The 21,949-nt window shown below is 39.6% G+C and overlaps 1 protein-coding gene across 1 annotated transcript; it reads right to left on the reverse strand.

Moving 5' to 3' along the window:
• Positions 1-3,744: 3,744 nt before the first annotated feature.
• Positions 3,745-5,727, reverse strand: LOC23687829 (phenylalanine--tRNA ligase alpha subunit). The gene is given in 4 exon segments (XM_011494901.2): positions 3,745-4,300; positions 4,302-4,681; positions 4,683-5,120; positions 5,680-5,727. Coding segments are annotated over 4 exon segments (1,422 nt in total).
• Between the last annotated feature and the right edge of the window lie 16,222 nt (positions 5,728-21,949).

The following is a 21,949-nucleotide window of genomic DNA, read 5'->3' on the forward strand; positions in this document are numbered from 1 at the left end:
AGTTTCTAAACATTTTATTGAAGCATTCCGTTTTAATTCTCCCGATGAGTTATCCGACGTCATATCCGATTTCCTTAACAAATAACGAGCGGTGTAAATTCTATAGAGTAGAAATGCAATTGCTGTCCCATGAACTAACATTGGAAATGTTGCAGTTGTAATGTTGTCGAATTATTTCAACAAACATAACTGAGCAGAAGAAAATTCAAGTAACAAGAATAAAATTTTCTTTGTTTACATGTTACTGATGTTATTTTCATTGGGACGCCTTAACAAATGTCAAAGGTAATGAAAATCGTGAATATAACTGTTAGTTTTTGAATTTATTGTTTAAAACGATAAATGTTTGTGATGTTTTTCAAAAACTTTTTCTGAACTTTTTTTTTTTAAATTCTACACAAAAATAAGTTTCAGCATACTGCTTATATTTGGTGAGAGTCAAGCTAAAAAATATACACGGCCCCATTTTAATTTAAAGTCTCTAGGATTTGAAGAATACCAACTATGCGAAATCCATTACCCACTTGCCCCACGGTACCTTATAGTGCTTATACCCTTTCGCTTAAACTATTCTTCGTATTTAGTAGAATTGTCGGGTTTCACATGTAACAAACCAGAACCAGGTTCTTATTTATTTTCTTCAAACCCGGATCTGACCCGAATCCGAGACAATTATTTAATACCTAACCCGGACCCGAACCGAATCAAAGAAAATTTGGTTTTTATATTTTCTAGTGAACATACATAAACAGTCCAAGCTAATTTTCCTTTACACGCCAAGGGTTAACGCAGAAAAGACGTAGTTTGTACCCTTTTTGTATGTTGGTTTAGATTTTACAAAACTAAGTTAATTACATGTTTTGGAAATCATATGATGATTTCGATTATTGAGAGTTGCACTTAATGTCATTCAGTTACAATAATTATCATGGATTGCATTATTAGACTGGCCCTTAAACAAAAAAGTTGTAAAACTTAACGGGGCACCCCCTAGATATGAGCCTTAGGGTAAGAAAAACGCTCTCTCAAAATTTCAACTCAATTGGTTGCTCCACCAGCTGGCGCAATCGATATGAAGTTTGTTTGGGATATTCGTCTCAAATATATTGAAAATTGATCCTATGTCACTGTTTCGTTCCGTATACTAATTGTTCGCGTTCAAATAAGCCCAGAATGACAAATACACTAGTTGATACCCTAATGAACATAATTGCAGAAAGTTGTATCTGAATTTGGTCTCATTTTCATTACTTTTTCAGTTGTTGAAAGTTAGGCTTAGATCAGCACTCCCGTACAGTCACTTATATGCATGCGACATGTGCCTCAGCTCGCCCAGCGTCATAGGCGACTATGATGCGCTTAGTGGTTACCTCCAAGCTATGTTGAAGAAATACATGCAGTATTGCATGATATACTTCAGATGGTTAAAACACCAACTTTCTTAATTTTGATCATGGTACAATCTTCTACAATATTCTTCGCTATTACATCAAGTAGTGTTTTTGACATTCTGGGTCCAATTGAACGCGATCATCAATTTTCCTGACCGAAACAGTAGATGATGTGCTGTTACTCATATGTTTGAGCTGAAAATCCCATATTAACTTCAATTCAAATGCGCCAGCTCATGTAACGACCAAATGAGCTAAATTTTTCAGAAAGGCTTCCTCTAACCCCAAGAAATAATCCTGGAGGGTGCCCCGTGGAATCATACAACTTTATTTTTCTCCCATACTGAGCTGGGCCAGTCTATTGCATTATAGATAAAATTCACTTCACTTAGTAAACTTAAATGTTAGAGACATTTCACGCTACACTAGGGACGTAAAGTCGTATGAAGCAAGAAAATGAAGATTAATTCAGAGTTTAACTGCTAGTAAAGCTTTTAGTGAAATACTTTAATTGTTATAAATAATTTATCGAGTGCGCAGAGTTAGGAACCTAAATGCGCAGAATAAGGATCATTGCAAAAATGAGTGCGCAGAGTTAGAAACACGCACACTATAGTGATGCAAATTTTGAAATTTTAGCTCCCCTATGCTTAAACGATTTCTCTTATGGTAAGCATCCTCCCAAAGTTTTAAGTGATTCGGAAGAAATTTGTTTATGCACACGCCATTCAAAGTTTATATGGAGATTACTATGGAAAACACCAACCTTTTGTGTTCAACCCTCTATCTCGTCGTCATAATATTTTATGGAAAAGTGAACAAACTCTACTCATGTGAAATGCTTTCAGCTACAACTTTGCCGAAGACCACATTTTGATTGGACGTCAGGATAAATTGCTATTCATAATCATAAAGTGGGTTTGTATTTTGCATGCTTAACCAACTGCTCGGCAGGCAACTGTGGTGTTCCTGGCGGGAAGAATTGATCAAAGTAATCCAGGCTACTATGTTCTACAGCAAAAAAGCAGTGTTGCTCTGAAAATAAGTGAATGATCATCTCAGCATGATTTAGAATTTGTTATCAATGATGACAAATTATCCTTACGTCCAATCAAAATGTGGTCTTCGGCAAAGTTGTAGCTGGGAAGATTTCACATGAGAAGAGTATGTTCACTTTTCCATTGATTATTATGACGAGCAGTTAGAGGACTGAACACAAAAGGTTCGCCTTTCCCATAGTAATTTCCATATAAACTTCAAATGGCGTGTGCACAAACAAATTTCTTCCGAATCACTTCAAATTTTGGGAGAATGATTTTTATTATAATTGACATCGTTTAAGCATAGGGGAGCAAAAACTTCAAAATTTGCATCAGTCTAACGGACACCCTTGAGAAAAATTAAAAATTTGCAATAAAAATCATTAAGGTGCAAGAAAAAATGAGGCAAATGTCAAAAATGAAAAAGCAGTTTTCGCCCTTGAAATCAACAAATCGGGGACGGACCTGGTGTAGTGGTTAGAACACTCGCCTCTCACGCCGAGGACCTGGGATCGAATCCCATCCCCGACATAGTCACTTATGACGTAAAAAGTTATAGTGACGACTTCCTTCGGAAGGGAAGTAAAGCCGTTGGTCCCGAGATGAACTAGCCCAGGGCTAAAAATCTCGTTAATAAAGTCAAACCAACCAACCAATCAACAAATCGGAAAAAATAAAAACACACAGCCTTTTTATTTTGCAAATAAAACAGCTGTGTGTTCTTATTTTTTTCGATTTGTCGATTTTAACGCCGAAAGCTGCTTTTTCACTTTTGACATTTGCTCTATTTTTACTTGGGCCTTAATATGTGAAGCTTTTATATTTTTTCCTTATACATAAGATCAATAAGTATTTCCTCCAAAAATTTCAGAGTATTGTGTTTTGTTTTCAATTAATTACAGCTGTTTGAAATTTGAAAAGGGGTCATGCACAAATGACGTCACGCTCCGAGGGGGGGAGGGGGTCAAGCCAAGCGTGACAAGCCTTACAAAAATTTCGGAGGACTCATACAAAAAACGTGACAAAGGGGGGGGGGGGGAGGGGGTCAAAAAAGTTGAAATTTAGCGTGACATAATTTGTGTACCATCCCAAAGCCTTAAGTGCGCTGAGTATGGGGCCTTCACGGTACATAGGCTTATTTTTATTCAACAGAGATACCCTCACCATTTGCATTAAACTCTTGAAATAGATGTAAAATTTGTATTTTATCATTATTTTATTTCTGTTTGAACAGTGCCCGAGAATCCAGGGTGTCGCTAAGAATTTGATATTATTTACGTTTCAAACGGTAATATATTACGGATAGAATAAAATCAAAAACATCTCACATTTCTGCGGTTCATCCGGCAGATCGGTCCATCCTGCACCATCTTCAGGTCGACCTTGGGTCCAATCAAATCCCGAATGTTGTTGATGCCATACTTGATCATCGTTGGCCGCTCCAGCGATAGACCCCAGGCGATGACGTTGACGCCCTCCGGGACGCCCAGCGAACGTAACATTTCCGCATGGAAGACACCGGAGTTTCCTACCTCGATCCACCGCTGCAGACCCGGATGGAAGCAGAAAATTTCCATCGACGGTTCCGTACACCGATTGATCGTCGGTTTATACTGCAGCTTCGTGATGCCAAGCTTGTTGAAGAAAGCATTGAACGTTCCGATAAGATCGCCCAGCGTCAGTCCGTTATCCGCAACTACACCTTCCACCTGATAGAACTCCGCCAAATTCGTTGCATCCAAAGTTTTGTTTCGGAAAACCTTATCGATGCTGAAGTATTTGACTGGTTTGAAACCACCCTCCTGACGGGCCACTTTGTACAGCATGCGAGCACTGACTCGGGTCGTATGCGTTCGGAGAACGTTTTTCCGCCTCCTTATTGCTCAGTTTGGGATGCGAAACGAAGAAAGTAGCCTGTTGATCGCGGGCCGGATGTTGTTGAGGCACATACAAGGCATCAAAGTTCCAGAAGTTCGACTCCACAAAGTTGTTCGTTGGCATTTCGGAGAATCCCATCTCCAGGAAAATCGATCGGAATTCGGAACGAACCTTCATCAGGGGATGCAGTTGTCCACGCTCCGGAGGCACGCCCAGGGCATCGAAATTGTACGGCTTGAACTTGAGATCCTTCCAAATACCGCTGGCCAACATCTCCACCGTTAAATCGGTTTCCAGCTTCATCAAACTAGTCGAGAATTCCGGGCCTTTCGAAAGTACAAAGCTCTTGGTGACAGGCTCGGTAAAAAATTGTCCGCTTCTTGTACTCATTCTTGATGTTATCCGGAATATCCTTATCCCTACCTTCCGCCACAGCTTTGACATGCCCCTTAACAACATCTTCAATCTTTACCACCTTTTTCTTGATCATTGGGGCTCCCCCGGACTTGTCCATCCAAATCCAACCGTTGGACATGGCCTTGCTGAATCCCACCTTAGCGTTAGGCGAAGTTTTCATCAGTTCTGCCTGTGGGATTCCCGCTTCCGGAACGGCGTTCAACAGCACAGCCTCGTGACTTCCATTGGCCAATATTTGCTTGCCCTCTTCGGTCAGTTCCCAGGTTTTCCGGGTGGCTTGCGTAGTCTTGATCATGTCTGCCGCAGTCGATTCGATACTCTTCACACCGCCGACAATCTTCTGGTGGTCCTCTCCCAATACCGGCACCAAATCTAGCGTGTCCACATCGTCGTGCTGGTCGAATTTGCATAATTAAATTTACTAACTTTCGCGAAGCACAACAAATTGACAGCTGAGCCAACACGGCACCAATGTTTGTAAACAAAACGGCCAGCCCTTCCTCACCACACCCGCTCTGGTTTTTCGCATAAAGTGAGCATAATGTGTCACCTGAGTATACAGTGGACCCGCCTTGATGGAAAGAAGATATCCACGGTCTATTTATATAACAATTAGCACATGCACGGGTTTCTTAAAGACGAGCACTGTGAGCACATTACCTGATTGCTATTTTGGCAACGCACTTTCTACTAACTTGTACTTTGTACTACGCACTGAGACAAAGGGAACAAAGAACAAATTAGGTTACAGAAATATCAGTAAAGTCAGTAAAGTAATAATGACACTTCTACACTAATCCTCAGATCCTCAGATTTGGGAAGGTGCCATCGACCGAACTCGACGGAAGTTCGATATTTCCCACGAACTTCTTCGAAATAATTCGGGAGTGCCACGGTTTATGTTGAATGCTCGCTCAAGTTCGGCTTCGACCGCGACTCATTCTTTCTCCTACTTTCTCCGGAGATTCTAAAATTCCTTGACCTTCGGAGAACTCCTTCATGGCCGTTTGAGAGCTTATGAGCTTTTTATGGCAGATTATCTAGCTTATGGCGTAAAGGTAATTCATATTTTCAATATGCTGTGGCGTACCTCAACCTTACCTATTTATAGGTCTATCTGAATTAATTAATTTATTATGGAGCAACGGCTACATGCTCTCTAATGTCACTATAATTTTTGACATTCATAGCTTGGAATATCTCTGAATGAGCACCACACTTATTGAGAACCTACGAAAAATTTTTGCTGTGGGTTCGGTGGTGTGCGAGTTTATGTAACTTTCGAAAGTGAACAACTTTGACGAAGAAACTTACCAACCAAAATTTACCATTTTCAAATTAAATCAAAAAATCTCGCGATAACTTACTTTTCTGTTTGACCAACCCTCTGAAACTCCTCGGAAAATTACTGAAATTAAGTAAGCTCAGTATATACAGTTATTTGTTGTTCGTCATCAACATTTCTGCAAAATCGGGCTTCCAGAAGCTGAGATACGGGTCCCCAAACTTGGACATTTTGCATGGAAAAATAACATTTGGTTATCAACTTTTGTCACTAACTAAAATATCGTTTTTTTTTCTACAAATAATTTGAAAAATCATCTAAACTTCAATCACACTACACAATTGATATGCAAATAATTACGTTTCTATATTTTTTAGGTTTTATTCTAGGAAACATAATGAAATATGCTTATTTTGAACCGGAATATCGGTTTAGTTGTTTCAGCGACCATTTCTATCAAATTGTCTTCATAAATCATGTTTTGTCAATAAATTAGGGGTTTTGAACAATTTTTGTAAGATTTTTACTTTTGACCAACATTTTGGTAAAGTCGGCAATCAAACATCACGAAACTCGGCTCAATTTTGTATACTATTCTAAATAGGAAATCGACGAATGGAAATCTACACACTCCGAAAAAATCATCTGATTTTACGTCTTTTGGAGAAGCGAGCCGAATGACGTAAATTTATGTCACATTTCAAATACCATAGCGTCTGATTCGGGAAATTCCGATTATAGTGCCATCGCTTTCGCATCCGTTAACGTGAAAAATAACATTTTTTGTTCAATACATCTTCAAGGACACATTTTTGTCTCGTTTTATCATTTACATCATGTGTCATTCAGTCATACTATGAATTACGTCCACAGTAATTTCCATTATTTTAAGAGTGTATCACTTCAGATACTGCTATATGGCACAAAATGCGAGATTGTGCTACATTTCTCCGAATGTGGTTTATCCGAATGCCATCACCTCAAAAGTTAGTTCCTCGAATGCCCCTTTAACCCTAATAACCACTTTCCCCAAAAACTGACGCAGTTCTGAAGGGTGTTAGAATAGTTTTCAGATGACAAATTGATGAACCAGAAAGATCAATTGCTATCAAATAATGATATAGGTATTTGATCATACTCTACTAAACACATAAATTTAAGGCCCAGATAGCTGTAGTCGTAAACGTGCAGCTATTCAGCAAAACCAGAGGGTCGTGGGTTCAAATCCCGTCAGTCGATAATCTATTCGTAAAGTATTTTCGTAACTGTCACACGATACACAGTATTACACACATTATATTCTACTAGTCTTGCTCTTTTAGACATAGAAAAGGCATTCGAAAGTTTTTGATATGAAAGCTTAATTGTAAAATTGAAAAGTTTAAATTTTAAACATACATCGTTAGAATAATTCAAAGTTATCTGTCAAATCGTATACTTTAGGTTAATTATCAGAACTCCAAGGCTGACAGACTTCCTGGTAGAGCTGGTGTTCCTCTAGGCAGCGTTATGCCAATATTATGCAATATTTTCTCATCTGACTTACTTGAGTTACCTCAGGGATGTCCAAAACTTTTGTTTGCTGATGACACAGGCCGCTCCGTAAAAGGACGAAGCCTGTGTGTCATCTGTAGTAGATTGCAAAAAAAGTTTGGATATATTTACTTCATACTTGCAATAATGGAATGTATATCCTAATGCTTCCAAAACTCAACTTATAATATTCCCACATAAACCAAAAGCTCTTAATTTGATACCTTCGAGTAGACATGTTGTCACGATTCGTCAGATGAAGTCAAGTATCTAGGGCTCATGCTAGTTAAAAACTTAACTTTCAAAAATCACATTGAGGGCATACAAATGTAATAAATTTATAAAATGTCTTTATCCACTCATTAAAAGAAAATCAAAACTTTGTCTTAAGAACAAGCTTTTGATCTTCGAACAAATTTTCAGGCCAGTCATGTTGTATGCTGTACCAATATAGACTAGCTGTTGTAATACCAGAAAGAATGCTCTGCAGAGAATTCAAAATATGTTTGTGAATTTTTTTTCTGAAGCTCCCTTCCTGAAATAGTACTAATGAGTTACATAGAATATCCAATGTTGAAACTTTAGAACAAATTAAAAATAAAATAAATGCGTTATATATCCAGGCTTAGTAAGGGTAAGTTAATTTAAAGCTTTTTTTCACCTATAAGCAGGTGAAATCAACTCACCTGTAACAAACCTGAACTGCTACGAATAATGAAATGTAATATTTTGTTAACAAAATATGAATAAATGCTTCAAGCTTTACCAAATTAGGATGAAAGTGAACACCTAGATATAAGAAATGAATGTAATGTTTGGAATGATACGAATAAAAAAAATAACCGCATCATGAATAGATAACATGGTCGGCGTTGAGTCAGAGTGGACCAAGTGACATTTTGAATATTTTGAGAAAAATGGGTTGAAAGTCTCACACTTTGCAATGTTTGAACTCGTTCAAATTTTGGTTCAATATTTCTACACATCTTTGAGTTACTTCCAAACGATATAAGTGACAATCATGAAAAAACATAATCCAAACCTCTAATTTAACGATTTTTTGATAGACTATATGTACTTCGTACACTCTGACTGATTTAAAGATCACCGTTCAATGATTTGGTTCACTCTGACTGAACAATTTCTAGGAAAATGACAATCATTTAATGCTTGCATGATCAAACTGGGTACATGTCAATGTAATAAACAGATAATCAACATCCTTCGATATCAGTACCGTAAATTCTTAAATAATCCTTATAGTAAATACCAAAATCAGTGACATTACGATAGCTTGAAAATTAAAGTTTTGTAGGGTCAGGACATTGATGACCAGAAATATTCCAATAGGTGTTCAGTCAAAAATTTTGAGTGCCGGCCGAAATACACTGTTCCAATGAGCGGGTTCTAGGACATTCCATACAGACACCATAGAACTATCAAAAACTTCTATCGGCCTCTGAAATCGACTCAAATATGCAATAATCAATCAGTTTATTGCTTTTTGACACTTGATTCGCTTTGTCTGCACAGAAATTCATGCAATTTCTGACCACTCATCCAAATATGGTAAATGGTAAGAAATCAAAATCAAATGCACCGAATCTAGAAATATTTATGAATTTCTATTGATGGATGAGAAGATGAATCATTCGATGTGAACAAAAATCTGACAAATCATTTGAAATGTCTTTCATTTCCTCGTATTCATCAGCGCGCTGACCATTTTCGTTATTATGGTAATAAGCACTTGGTTCACTCTGACTGCATACTCTTATGTTTTTTTGGATCATCCAAAGTAAATTTGTTACATATCACTCGCAGTTTACAACGTTCTTCAAATCTGATCAAAGTGATATGGAGGTAAGGAAGTTTCGCATCTAATGGAAAAATAATCTAATTTTGTCAAGCTTTGTAATTGATCCACTCTGAATTAACGCCGACCACATGACACTAGAAAAAAAAATTGGAATAATGAATTGATCGACATAGGTGTTCGGTACTGGAAGATCTTCCTCTATTTTTTTTTGTGCAGATATTAAGATAGTAAAGTGAAAATATGTAATATATTGCACATTTATCAATTACAATTATATTTATATTTGATTAATTAACAGAGTTATAGTTTACACATCGCAATAAGTCGTCATCATGACAGTTCTCTGATGGCTTCATTCAAATGGTTTGATTCCAAGGCAAATCCATTGCTACTAGAAAAACGCTTCTCACAATCAGTTACGATCCGAGAAAACGTCATTCGCCGGACACACAGATCGAACAATACCGTGTTAATCGCCGCTGATCAATAATTAGGAATTAAACGAAACCCGACGGCGGCGGCATCGTTAGAACCATACAATCGATGACGGGATCGGGACACATCAAAGGGCAAACCACCACTTGAAGCGAACAAAAACCCGAAAGTAAAGCTTTCGAGGAAAAATGGGCACAAAGAGACATACTCACAACAGGCTCTCCAATAAAACACGAAAACCAATATTGATTTCAATAAATTTTGAATTTGACAATCCTCGCGCTGAATGGCCACGCAGCCGCAATCGGGAACGAGTCAACGAACGAATGGAGACTCGAAATGCAAAACGGGGAAAAGATTCACTCGGCAACGAGCGAGAAACCGAGATGAAAGAAGAGTTGACAGCCGGCATGAACAAACAAAGCATAAATAAGGGAATCGAAGAAAATGGCACCGCGGGATGGGATTCGTTGGGGGGACTGATCCAGAGGGCTGAAGGGGAGCCCCAACGTGCAGAGGCGAATGGCCGGTCATCGCTAGCAGCTTCGCTGATGCGCGATCGGCACCGAGCAAAGCTGCGCGGCTTCGACGACACACAAACAGACGGAGGATGCGAGTTATTATAATCCTATAATTTATATTAATAATTTTATTGCACCTCATTCGGCTCATTTTCATATTTGTTCAGATGAGCCGCGGCACAAACGGCGATAGTTTTGCTGTGCCAGGATTTACAGGAAGTCGTCGGATAGTTCAGTTAATTGAAACGAGCGGAAATTGTTTGGAAATTTATCGGATTCCTCACTCGATCGTTAGTTTTAACAAGCTTTGCATTTGACTCAGCTCCGGGCGTTATCAAATCTTAATTGTGCAGTCGAGGTGGAAATTTGTCCACATTTAGTTAAAGGATGGAACAAAATATATTCAAACTTCACAAATTATGATTATTTATTATATTATATTAAACTAAGCACTACAATTAGAAGTTATCGTTCTGCTTTCCACAGAATCTGAGTATTGTTTCACGTTTTGCGCTTTCGCTGGAAACAAATACGTGTTTCTCATTTAATCTTATGAACATAGGTATGCCTAAATCGTTCTCCGTTCAACCTAAATAAATGATAAATGAAGTTCAACGTTCAACGTCAAATTATTCAACGTGACAGTATTGATTATTATACAAAGTGGCCTGATAAAAGTTTGAATAGCCAAACGACGCAATATCAGAAAAATCTTAAACATTTTTGACTACCCATTTTTTTAATTAAAAACCAATTGTGAAAATTATTGAACTTCATAACGCAAAAGCTTTTGTATACTCATCTATTTATTACCCTTGTAGCATAGAACATTTAAACAAATGTATCTAACTCTTTTTAAAACACATTTAATGTTTTGTACCTTTTTTCAAGTAAAGAAAACTTCCAACTTGTTATTTGAACCGCCCTATGCTTCCGTTACTGGCTGTTCATGAACCACTGCAATTAAAACCCAGTTTAAGAAAACCCCATCGATACAAATTACAAGTTTCGCATATTGGCAATTAAATTCCCCGATCAAACAATTTCTCAAAGCAAATCTTTGATTTTCTTTCTGTCAGGTACAACCTCTTCCCAAATAAAAAAAAAATCATCAAGAACATCCTTGATCTAAATCATCCTCACTTAAAAAAATTACCGTAGTAGCTACCTAGTGCAATGAAAGGTATGAATGAACTTCGTTTGTCTCATCCATCGTCCCAGGAAAAAAAAATCCCTGCTTTTATTCACAACAGCCGTGTCCAACAATCGATCCGAGTCGGGATTTTCCCCCAGCCATTCATCCCGTTCAATTGCGCCCAATTATTAGCAAATATTGGACCACTTGTCACCAGGTAACGATTGCACCTCAAAAAGAAAATCCGGTGCAGCTTCTTGGCTTCTCATTCGCCCTGACGCTGCACTGTGAGGTAAAAGAGAAATCAACGGATGGTTTTTCCCAAGCTGATGGTTTTGAAACGACAGAAAAATAAGGAGCCGAAGCACCTTTTCGATTGACGGGGAAAACCGATTCGTTCTGTTGGAATGATCTGTTTTTCTAGCCGGCCCTCAGCATCCTGAGCATTTATGAATGGCACGCAAAGAGTTGAATGTAAAACTGTCTGTTTGGTCATGCTGGGACCTGTTTCGAAGCAGTTGTTTAAGTTGGAAATTTGCATACTTAACAACTGTTATTCTTTCTATGAATTTGTTCTAACAAGCTACTAGGTAGTCGGGAACGTTAATGGTGGGCCCTAAATTAGTGACGCCATTCTGAAGAGCATCTATGGCGTTATGAATGGAAAGTTGGTAGTAGGGTAGTAATTTTTTTTCTTCTGAAAGTAGGTAGTACAAGGATTTCTTAAGAAGTGAAAATCTCGATGTACAGGGTTGTTACGATTACGCAGATTTCGAGGATCTAGCGATTTTCACTAATTCGAATTTGGAAGTAAGTTTTTACCTTTGACGCGGACTTAGTCTTGTCTTTCAAAACTATACATTCTTCAATCAGACTATCAATATTTTAAAGTTTTTTTTTTTTGAGGATGACGCAGATGAGAATTACAAAACAAAACCTCTGGAATTATCTGTATTATATTGTATTTTATTATATTTATTATATTTGCCTGCAAGAATGAAAGTTGTGTGCCCTATAATAGGAATTGGATATCTACTGCGCCAAAAATATGGAATAAATGTTCGTTATGGTTGGAAGTTTAAATATTTTTCTGATAGAATACTATTAATTGTACTTAACGTTGGTGGTTGAAATAGGGTAGATGTGGAGGTATTAAGCACGATTGAACGTCATTTAACCGCCTTAATTCAAGAAGCGCCATTAATGTACATGTTTATTAGAGTGGTTCAAAAAATCGTTTTTGCTCCACACCGCTCATTCGATTCTAGATCAAATTCTGAGTGTCCTCCCAAGATTTGAACTCTTTAGGATGAAAACTGAGACTGCACAAGCCCTTTAAAGTTTATATGGGAATTACTATGAGAAAAGCAACCAATTCATTCAATCGGTCATAGTATTTGCCCATGTGCTCTTGGAGATTAGAACTACGTTGATACTGTGAAATACATTCATCAGCTACAACTTTGCCGAAGACCGTTCTCAAATCGAACGCCTCAGTAATTAGTTATTGATTTATATCCAGTCACAAATTCTTCAGCAGTGCTCATTTAACTTCTGAACAGGCAACATTGCTGCACCTGGCGCGAAAGATAGCACGCACAAATCATGGCTACTATGTTTTACTGCATATATCCAGTGATGCCTGTAGTGCAGCCCAATCATTATAGCCAAAGTTTTACAACTCATTCAAAAATCAATAACTAATTACTAGGGCGTCCGATGTAAAAACGGTCTTCGGCAAAGTTGTAGCTGATTATTGTATCTCACAGTATCAACGTAGCTCTAATCCCCAAGAGCACATGGGCAAACACTATGACCGATTGAATGAATTGGTTGCTTTTCTCATAGTAATTCCCATATAAACTTTGAAGGGCTTGTGCAGTCTCAGTTTTCATCCAAATGAGCTCAAATTTTGGGAGGACACTCAAAATTTGATCTAGAATCGAATGAGCGGTGTGGAGCAAAAACGATTTTTTGAACCACTCTAATGTTTATGTTGTAACGGGATGTAACGACCATTGACTTAATGAGAAAAATTATTTCATCGCAGTAACCCACGGCATGTCAGTGAAAAGTAATATTGCTGTGTGCGTTTGAAATGCAAATGCGGGAACACCAAATGCGGTAAGATTTTCAACAAGCAAGGCGAAGTCAAAGGTCGTTTTTCTTTTCTAGGTTGGCAGTGATATGGATCATGGTTGCTAAGTGTCCTTCGATTAGTTTGTGTTACCGCATTTGGAACGCATTCGAGCAAGATTTACACGTCAAACGCAAACAGCAGTACCTCCACTATAGGTACACTGTTCCTTTTAGTTGCGGTATATTTTTAATTTGTGTTCCTATAGTTGCGGTATGCGTGGTTTTCTTATGAGATCCTCCACTATAGGAACACTTTACCGCAACTATTGGTACAAGCAAGTAAAGTTTTAGCTATTTTAGTGATATTTCATCAGTTTTAAAGCAGTTTGAACGCTGTTTCACCTATTCCGTGTACCAACAAGCCAATACGCCGATTGGCAGTGTCGGTTCTGTGGTTAATGTAATAAAATCAGTGAAAACGGCACTACCGCAACTATAGGAACACCTACAACTAAGGGAACACTTACCCTACGTTCAGATTGTGATTTTGTTAATTTTTGAATCAATTCTGAGATATGCTGGATATATTTGATTGATTCTGCATTCATCAGCCTAAATTTGAACATTATCTCTTGTACAGAAAAATGCTGCGGGGTGAAATAGGATAGGAAATTTCATGATTAACACCTAAAGCATTCCATGAGCCCTTGAACGTGGAAGATTTAAATCTTGGCAAAATTTATTGAGTGTCAGTAGATATACTTTGAAAAAATATCCACTGATCTTTTAATAAGAACATGCCCCACGGTGTCAAAACCTTGATTGTTGTCGAATAATCTTTTCAATATTTGGATTTCGTTATTAGAAGCATAAGTTTAAAAAAAATTTCGCCGCCGAATGTTGTTTCATACATTTTATATGAACCTTAACGGTTTAAGCTTAACAATAACCTTGTCGTGAATTTTATATGGAAAAATCTATCAAAATCGAAGAAATCCAAATTTTTCGGACAGTACATTTTAAAGCTTTAAGTGCGTAAAAAATGTTGTCAAATTTATTATTCTCGTCGATACATCTACACTATGTGCAGTTTCCAAAAATATGTTTGCCATCTCATGTAACATTTATGAGTTCAGTAATACAATTTTGATGTAAAGTGCAGCTATTCAGCAAGATAAAACTGAGGGTGTTGGAATTGCAAACTGTCGGTTGAAAGTTATTTCTAGTTGAAAATTTTATTACTTTCCAAAGCTCATAGTACTATTATACTCGTCATACTATTAAGGTGGCGCTAAGCTGCTCTTCCGTTAGCAGGACCACTTCTAACTACTGCGCGTATTGTTGGGCTGCTTCTGTGTCCCGTAGCCGATCGTTGTTGAGCGTCAAAATTGCAAAAATCATTTTTTGCAATTTCTCATCGTAATAGGCTGTTTTTCATCACGCCAATCTGTCATGTAACGGCCTACTTTTCTGGACTGAAGTATGCTGTGCGGGAATAGTCATAACGCAACTGAAACCAGTGCTGTAATGATTCACTACACAACGCTTTCACATTACGCAACTATTTTGAGTTGCGTAATGAATCATAACACAACAGTTTTTCAGAAATTGTGAAATAATGGTGAATGCATTCCGATATCATTTCTGATACCCTGAAGTGGTCTTCTACGAAATTGCAAAAAATGTTGTATGTAACTCGTTGCAGAACTCGATTTTTACAGCACTCATCGTAATTATCCTATTCGGCAAGCCTCGTAGGATATATTTACGACTCGTGCTGTAAAAATCATCATTCTGCAACTTGTGCCGTAAACTACTATTAATACGTTGTATTTTGAAACAACAGTGCTGTAATTGAAATAATACAAAAAATAATCACATTTCTCAATTACGGCACCGTCGTGACCCCAGTAGAACCCGGAATATTTTCGGCATGATCCCAAATTTTGCATTAGCCATTCACGATTAAGAGCATGTACCTTTTCAAAGGCAATTGATCGTGACTTAAAAAAATCGAATGAAAATAGATGAAATGGCATCTATTAGAAAATGCCTTGTCGAGGTTCTGAGACGTAAAGGTTAATGATGAATTATTTGAATTCATATTCTATATGCATTTTTTTGCACTGTGCCCAATATTGTTTCCCGATTGTAACGATAGAGACACAGAACTTTTATCTTCACTGGAAAATAATGTCTGGCAGCATATTCCTAAGTAGGATATGCAATTCTGTTACTATTTGAAAGCATTGATTTCATGATATGTTTCGAACATTGTTATTTAAGGTTAACTTCTGCTGAATCTTGACTAAATAATATCATAATATTTCAAAATGATGATAAATCTTCGAACCGAATTCAGTGATAAACCATTTCATTCCGCTAGAGTTTGTATCCATTGACAGGTATGCGTTTATGGACCTCAATTGCTAGACCGATTAGTACACGGTGTGCATCTGTCAAAATATACTAACTCGATACTGGTGTCGAAGGGTCTTGGCAATCTGTTTATCTTAGAGGTATGCACCCAGTTTGACCATGCAAGCATAAATGATTGTTATTTTCCTGGAAATTGTTCAGTCAAAGTGAACCAACTCACTGAACGGTGGTCTTTAGTTCAGTCAGAGTGGACCAAGTGCACAAAGTCCATTAAAAAATCATTCTATCAGCAGTTTGGATTATGATTTTTCATGATTATTACTTCACATGAATATAACACAGAGATGTGTAGAAATATTGAACCAAAATTTAAATGATTTAAAAAATTACAGAGTGTTAGACTTCAAGCCTATTTGTCTCATAATATGAAGAATGTCACTTGGTCCACTCTGATTTAACGCCGACCATATGTAAACGCAGGAGCACTGTCTTTCAGAGGAGGAAATAAATCAGTTATAGATAAATCGTTCGTTTATTCGTCTGCCCCTTCGGGACCAAAAACTAATCACAACGTAGGGCCTCTCAAAACTCTGATTCCAATCCTATCTGCTTACGCAAAACTTCAGCTTCTACTTAGCATCAGCCAAACAAACCAACAAACGATGACACTAATAAACGAGGCAGGTTGACGTTCGTTGGAAGGCTTGAACAGTGCAACCAAGCGGGACAATCAAATTAAAACCGGTTATGGAAGAAAAACAAACACGAAATAATCAAAATAATTGCAACAAATAGCAGTGCAGCGCGACGTATTACAGTATGGAAGAGGGCTGTGCCATGCCCGTTTGTTTGTCAAGCCGCACACTCGACCAAGTGGGTCAACCCAACAACGTGAAGGTATGATTCAGTAGTAGCTAGCAGACGACATCGTAATGGAGTTCGGTAATCGGTTTGCTGTTTGCAAGCGCGAGCAAACAGCAAACTAAAATGAGTCAGATTTCAGAACTCAGCCCGGTACTTGCAAAACTACACTCAGCGGAATGAAAACGGCACCACGCTGTTTTTCTGATGTTTGATCTGGTAGCTTCTATACAACATGGTTAATCAAATTTGTATCGGCCTTATTTCATGAATTTATGCTGAAATGTTAACAGTCCACACAAACACTCAGGCTAATAAACTGTCTAAATCCACATAAACGCCTTATGGCAAATCGCGTCAATGAATCGGATTTAAATTCATCAACCAAGAAAGTAACGTTAAGAAGGCAAAGTTTTAAAACAAATAGAGTTTTCGTAGCAACCATGAATCGAACCAAGAACCTGGCAGCTGATAGACTCGTATGTACACCACGCGCCCATCGACGCTCTGATAAGGAGTGATGCTACAACAATACATGATGCGTATATTCCAGTTTGCAGCACTAGGTCCAGCGGCCCCGAATCAGAGAAATGACTGGTACGACGGCGAATGCGAGCAGTTGAAAAATGAGAAGAATGCAGCATGGGCGAGAATGCTGCAACACCGCACGAGAGCGAACGAGGCACGGTATAAACAGGCGCGGAACAGACAAAACTCGATCTTCCGAAGAAAAAAGCGCCATCAAGAAGAACGAGATCGCGAAGCGATGGAAGAGCTGTTCCGCGCTAAAGACACACGGAAGTTCTACGAGAAGCTTAACCGTTCGCGCAAAGGCTTTGTGCCACAAGCCGACATGTGCAGAGACTTTGACGGAAATCTTCTCACGAACGAACGTGAGGTGGTCGAAAGGTGGCGGCAGCACTACGACGAGCACCTTAATGGTGATGTGGCCAGTAGCGGAGGTGGCACGGAAATAACTTTGGGAGCACGCGCGGACGACGAAAGACTTCCGCCTCCAGATCTCCAAGAGGTAGAAACGGAGATTAGACGGTTGAAAAACAACAAAGCCGCTGGAGTGGACCAACTTCCTAGCGAGTTGCTAAAATACGGTGGTGATGCACTGGCAAGAGCGCTGCACTGGGTTATTTCCAAGATTTGGGAGGAGGAAGTATTGCCGGAGGAGTGGATGGAAGGTGTCGTGTGTCCCATCTACAAAAAGGGCGGCAAGTTGGATTGCGCCAATTATCGTGCGATCACAATTTTGAGCGCCGCCTACAAGGTACTCTTCCAAATTCTATGCCGCCGTCTATCACCAATTGCTAGAGAATTCGTTGGACAATATCAGGCAGGATTTATGGGCGAACGAGCAACAACGGACCAGATATTCGCCATCCGCCAGGTGTTGCAGAAATGCCGCGAATACAATGTACCCACACATCATTTATTCATTGATTTTAAATCGGCCTATGATACAATCGATCGAGAACAGCTATGGCAGATTATGCACGAATACGGTTTCCCGGACAAACTGATAAGATTGATCAAGGCGACGATGGAGCGAGTGATGTGCGTAGTCCGAGTATCAGGGACACTCTCGAGTCCCTTTGAATCTCGCAGAGGGTTACGGCAAGGTGATGGCCTTTCGTGTTTACTGTTCAACATTGCTTTAGAGGGTGTGATAAGAAGAGCGGGGATAGACACGAGTGGCACGATTTTCAGAAAGTCCGTTCAGTTACTTGGTTTCGCCGACGACATTGATATCGTAGCACGGAACTTTGAGACGATGGCGGATACGTACATCCGACTAAGGGCTGAAGCTAGGCGAATCGGACTGAACATCAATGTGTCAAAGACGAAGTACATGATAGCGAGGGGCTCAAGAGAAGACACGGCACGCCCCCCACCTCGAGTTCATATTGACGGTGATGAAATCGAGGTTGTCGAAGAATTCGTGTACTTGGGCTCACTGGTGACCGCCGACAACGACACCAGCAGAGAAATCCAGAGACGCATCGTTGCTGGAAATCGTGCCTACTTTGGACTCCGCAGAACGCTCCGATCGAGCAAAGTTCGCCATCGCACGAAGTTGACCATCTACAAGACGCTGATTAGACCGGTACTCCTCTATGGGTACGAAACATGGACCCTACGTGCAGAGGATCAACGCGCCCTTGGTGTTTTCGAACGGAAGGTGTTGCGGACCATCTACGGCGGAGTGCAGATGGAAGACGGAACGTGGAGAAGGCGGATGAACCATGAATTGCACCAGCTGCTGGGAGAACCAACCATTGTCCACCTCGCAAAAATTGGGAGGCTGCGGTGGGCCGGGCATGTCACCAGAATGTCGGATACCAACCCGGTGAAAATGGTTCTCGAAAACAATCCGACCGGCACAAGACGACGTGGTGCGCAGCGAGCAAGATGGGTCGATCAAGTTGAGGACGATCTGCGGACCCTTCGCAGAATGCGTGGCTGGCAACGGGCAGCCATGGACCGAGTCGAATGGAGACGTCTCCTACGTACAGCAGAGGCCACCCAGGCCTTAGCCTGACTGGTAAGGTAAGTATATTCCAGTTTGCAACGTGAATCATTCCTGTATTTGTGCCAGCTTTACAGTGGACATCAAAATTCTACACCAAATAGTTTTAAAATAAAAGTACAAAACATATTGTTGCTATTTTGATTTTTTCGTGTGTATCAAGCGGGTGGGTCGGTTGCGTGATTCGACCCATGGCATGGCGGTTCCGTTGGAAGCTCGTTTCTACAAAAAGCCCGTTTTGTTGATTCAAGTTTGTTTTGTGTACCTTTATTTATTTATTTTTCAATTTTACTCCCTCTCGTGTGCGGTGGCGGTGGACGACGGTATTGAAACGAGACTTCCCGTGTTGTGTGCAAGTATTATGGGCGCTTCGTAACCGTCGGAAGGTTCGACCTGTCAACCGGTGAAGTGTCTAGCAGCTATCGTTTCGCTGTTCGGCTGCACCAACGCCGCATTGCATGTTTACACAAGAAGAGCATTCAGCCAGTACCCAGTGTGCAACATTCCTCTACACTCGCCGCGGAAGAAGCTGTCAATTGGCTTGATCGTCATCGTTATCGATTTGATCGGTGGGTTGTGGGCTAAGCGACTGTGAAGGGGCTGGTGGAAGTGGGTTTAAATTGGAAAGCAATCAAAACGATACGGTGGGTAATTGCTTTTGCCTTCGGGCATGAAAAGTGGAAAATTGTTTTTCGCTACTGCCTACGATGTTGGCAATTGGTTTTGGATGGTGCACTTGAAGTTTGTTTATTTTTCACGGTTAGGTCATGGGGTGTTTGTTATGCGGTGTCTGTAGTCTGAAATACGAAGGAATTTTATTTTTGCAGAATTTCTACCAGAAACTTATTGTATTCTGCAATGACTTTGCACCGCGAAATAAGGATGGAGGCATCTTAAGAACGAACGTGAGATGATCGAAAGGTGGAAACGGCATGTCGAAGAACACCAGAATGAGCTGAGTTTGCAGGCAATGAAGGTTAAGACAATGGAAGAAATGTTTTTGTCAGTACTGCGAATGATGTGAATTAAATAGCCCTCACTTTAAGGGTGGTTCTTCTTCTTTTTCTTTGTTATTACGTCCTAACTGGAACAAGGCTTGCTTCTCAGCTTAGTGTTCTTATGAGCACTTCCACAGTTATTAAATGAGAGCTTATCATAGAGAAATCCATAGTAAATTTTTAGTGGTATCTTCAAAAACACAAAGGAACGAACAACTGTGGAAGAATCGATAGATGAATTCCTCACGAAAAGTTTTCCGGACTGAACCATGTATCGAACCTACGCTCACACAATGTCTGTACCCTTTATCTGACTTTTAAGGGTAAAAACATAACTCTAATTCCAATCATCGGTCGCAATACCTCCTACAGCCAATTCTCAATTGTCAGCTGACTAATTGACTCGGCCACAACACCTGACTGCATGTGTCGCAAATGACCGGTCATTACGTAATGCCACGATCGAGTTTAATCCCTCAGATAATAGGGGGTACAAGACACACATAAAGGGTCCAACAGTCCTTGGAATTAATTTTATCCCGAAAAAGTGCTACCGCTCACTAACAATGGCATCATTCCCCAGAATCGGTAGCCGGAGACATCAACGGAAGCCGACAGCAAAAAAAAAGTCAATTGCGTTTGACAGATGCTGCACCCGAAGGTACCGGCAGCCAAAAATCATGATGTGCCCTCTCTCTATCGGATAAATGACTTATTTTTGCAGGCGATGGTGGTTTGAAAGCTGCTGCATCATTTCGAACGTCTGTATAACAAAAAAAAGAAAAAGTGGCGACACAGCTTCGGTTTTTGCACCATCCCGTCCCGTGTGCATCGAGATATAATTTAGTAATTGTGGTGTGATATTAATTAGCCATTTATATGCCAGTTTGTTCGTTTCAGGTCGGTCAGTTTTTGTAATGGATAAGTGAATTATAGGTTTTTTCGGAAGATGATTCATTTTTCGCCGTCGTGAGTTCTTCACATCGCAAGAATTTAGAGTTTGTGTGGTTAGGAGAAAAAATAGAGCGATGATAATGGAACCAGCTTCTGGAGAGTAATAGCAGCAATTGGGCACAGATGATTGCTGGTTCCGGAGGTACATTGTGTCTTCATTGGCAATAATGACTTATTTTGAGCTTTGTTGTTTGAAGTTTATTTTTCTTCTAAGCTTATAATTTTCTGAGTTTGAAATTGTCTCATCGTGACAAAAATTCCAGTCTGGTAACATTCAGGTTAGTTATTAGACTTCATTAAGCCTTCACAAATAGCCGTAGGGTAAACACAGAGCTATCGAAAAAGCCCATGCTTTGGTGATTCGGAGATGCTTCTTCTTCTTTCTGGCGTTACGTCCCAACTGGGACAAAGCCTGCGTCTCAGATTAGTGTTCTTATGAGCACTTCCACAGTTATTAGCTGAGAGCTTTCTTTGCCGATTGACCATTTTTGCGTGTGTATATCGTGTGGCAGGTACGAAGATACTCTATGCCCTGGGAATCGAGAAAATTTCCTTTACGAAAAGATCCTCGACCAGCGGGATTCGAACCCACGACCCTCAGCATGGTCATGCTGAATAGCTGTGCGTTTACCGCTACGGCTATCTGGGCCCCTATCGGAGATGCTACCGCTGGCAAATATTTAAA

Source organism: Aedes aegypti, chromosome 1 (assembly GCF_002204515.2).
Source record: "Aedes aegypti strain LVP_AGWG chromosome 1, AaegL5.0 Primary Assembly, whole genome shotgun sequence".
Taxonomy (NCBI): domain Eukaryota; kingdom Metazoa; phylum Arthropoda; class Insecta; order Diptera; family Culicidae; genus Aedes; species Aedes aegypti.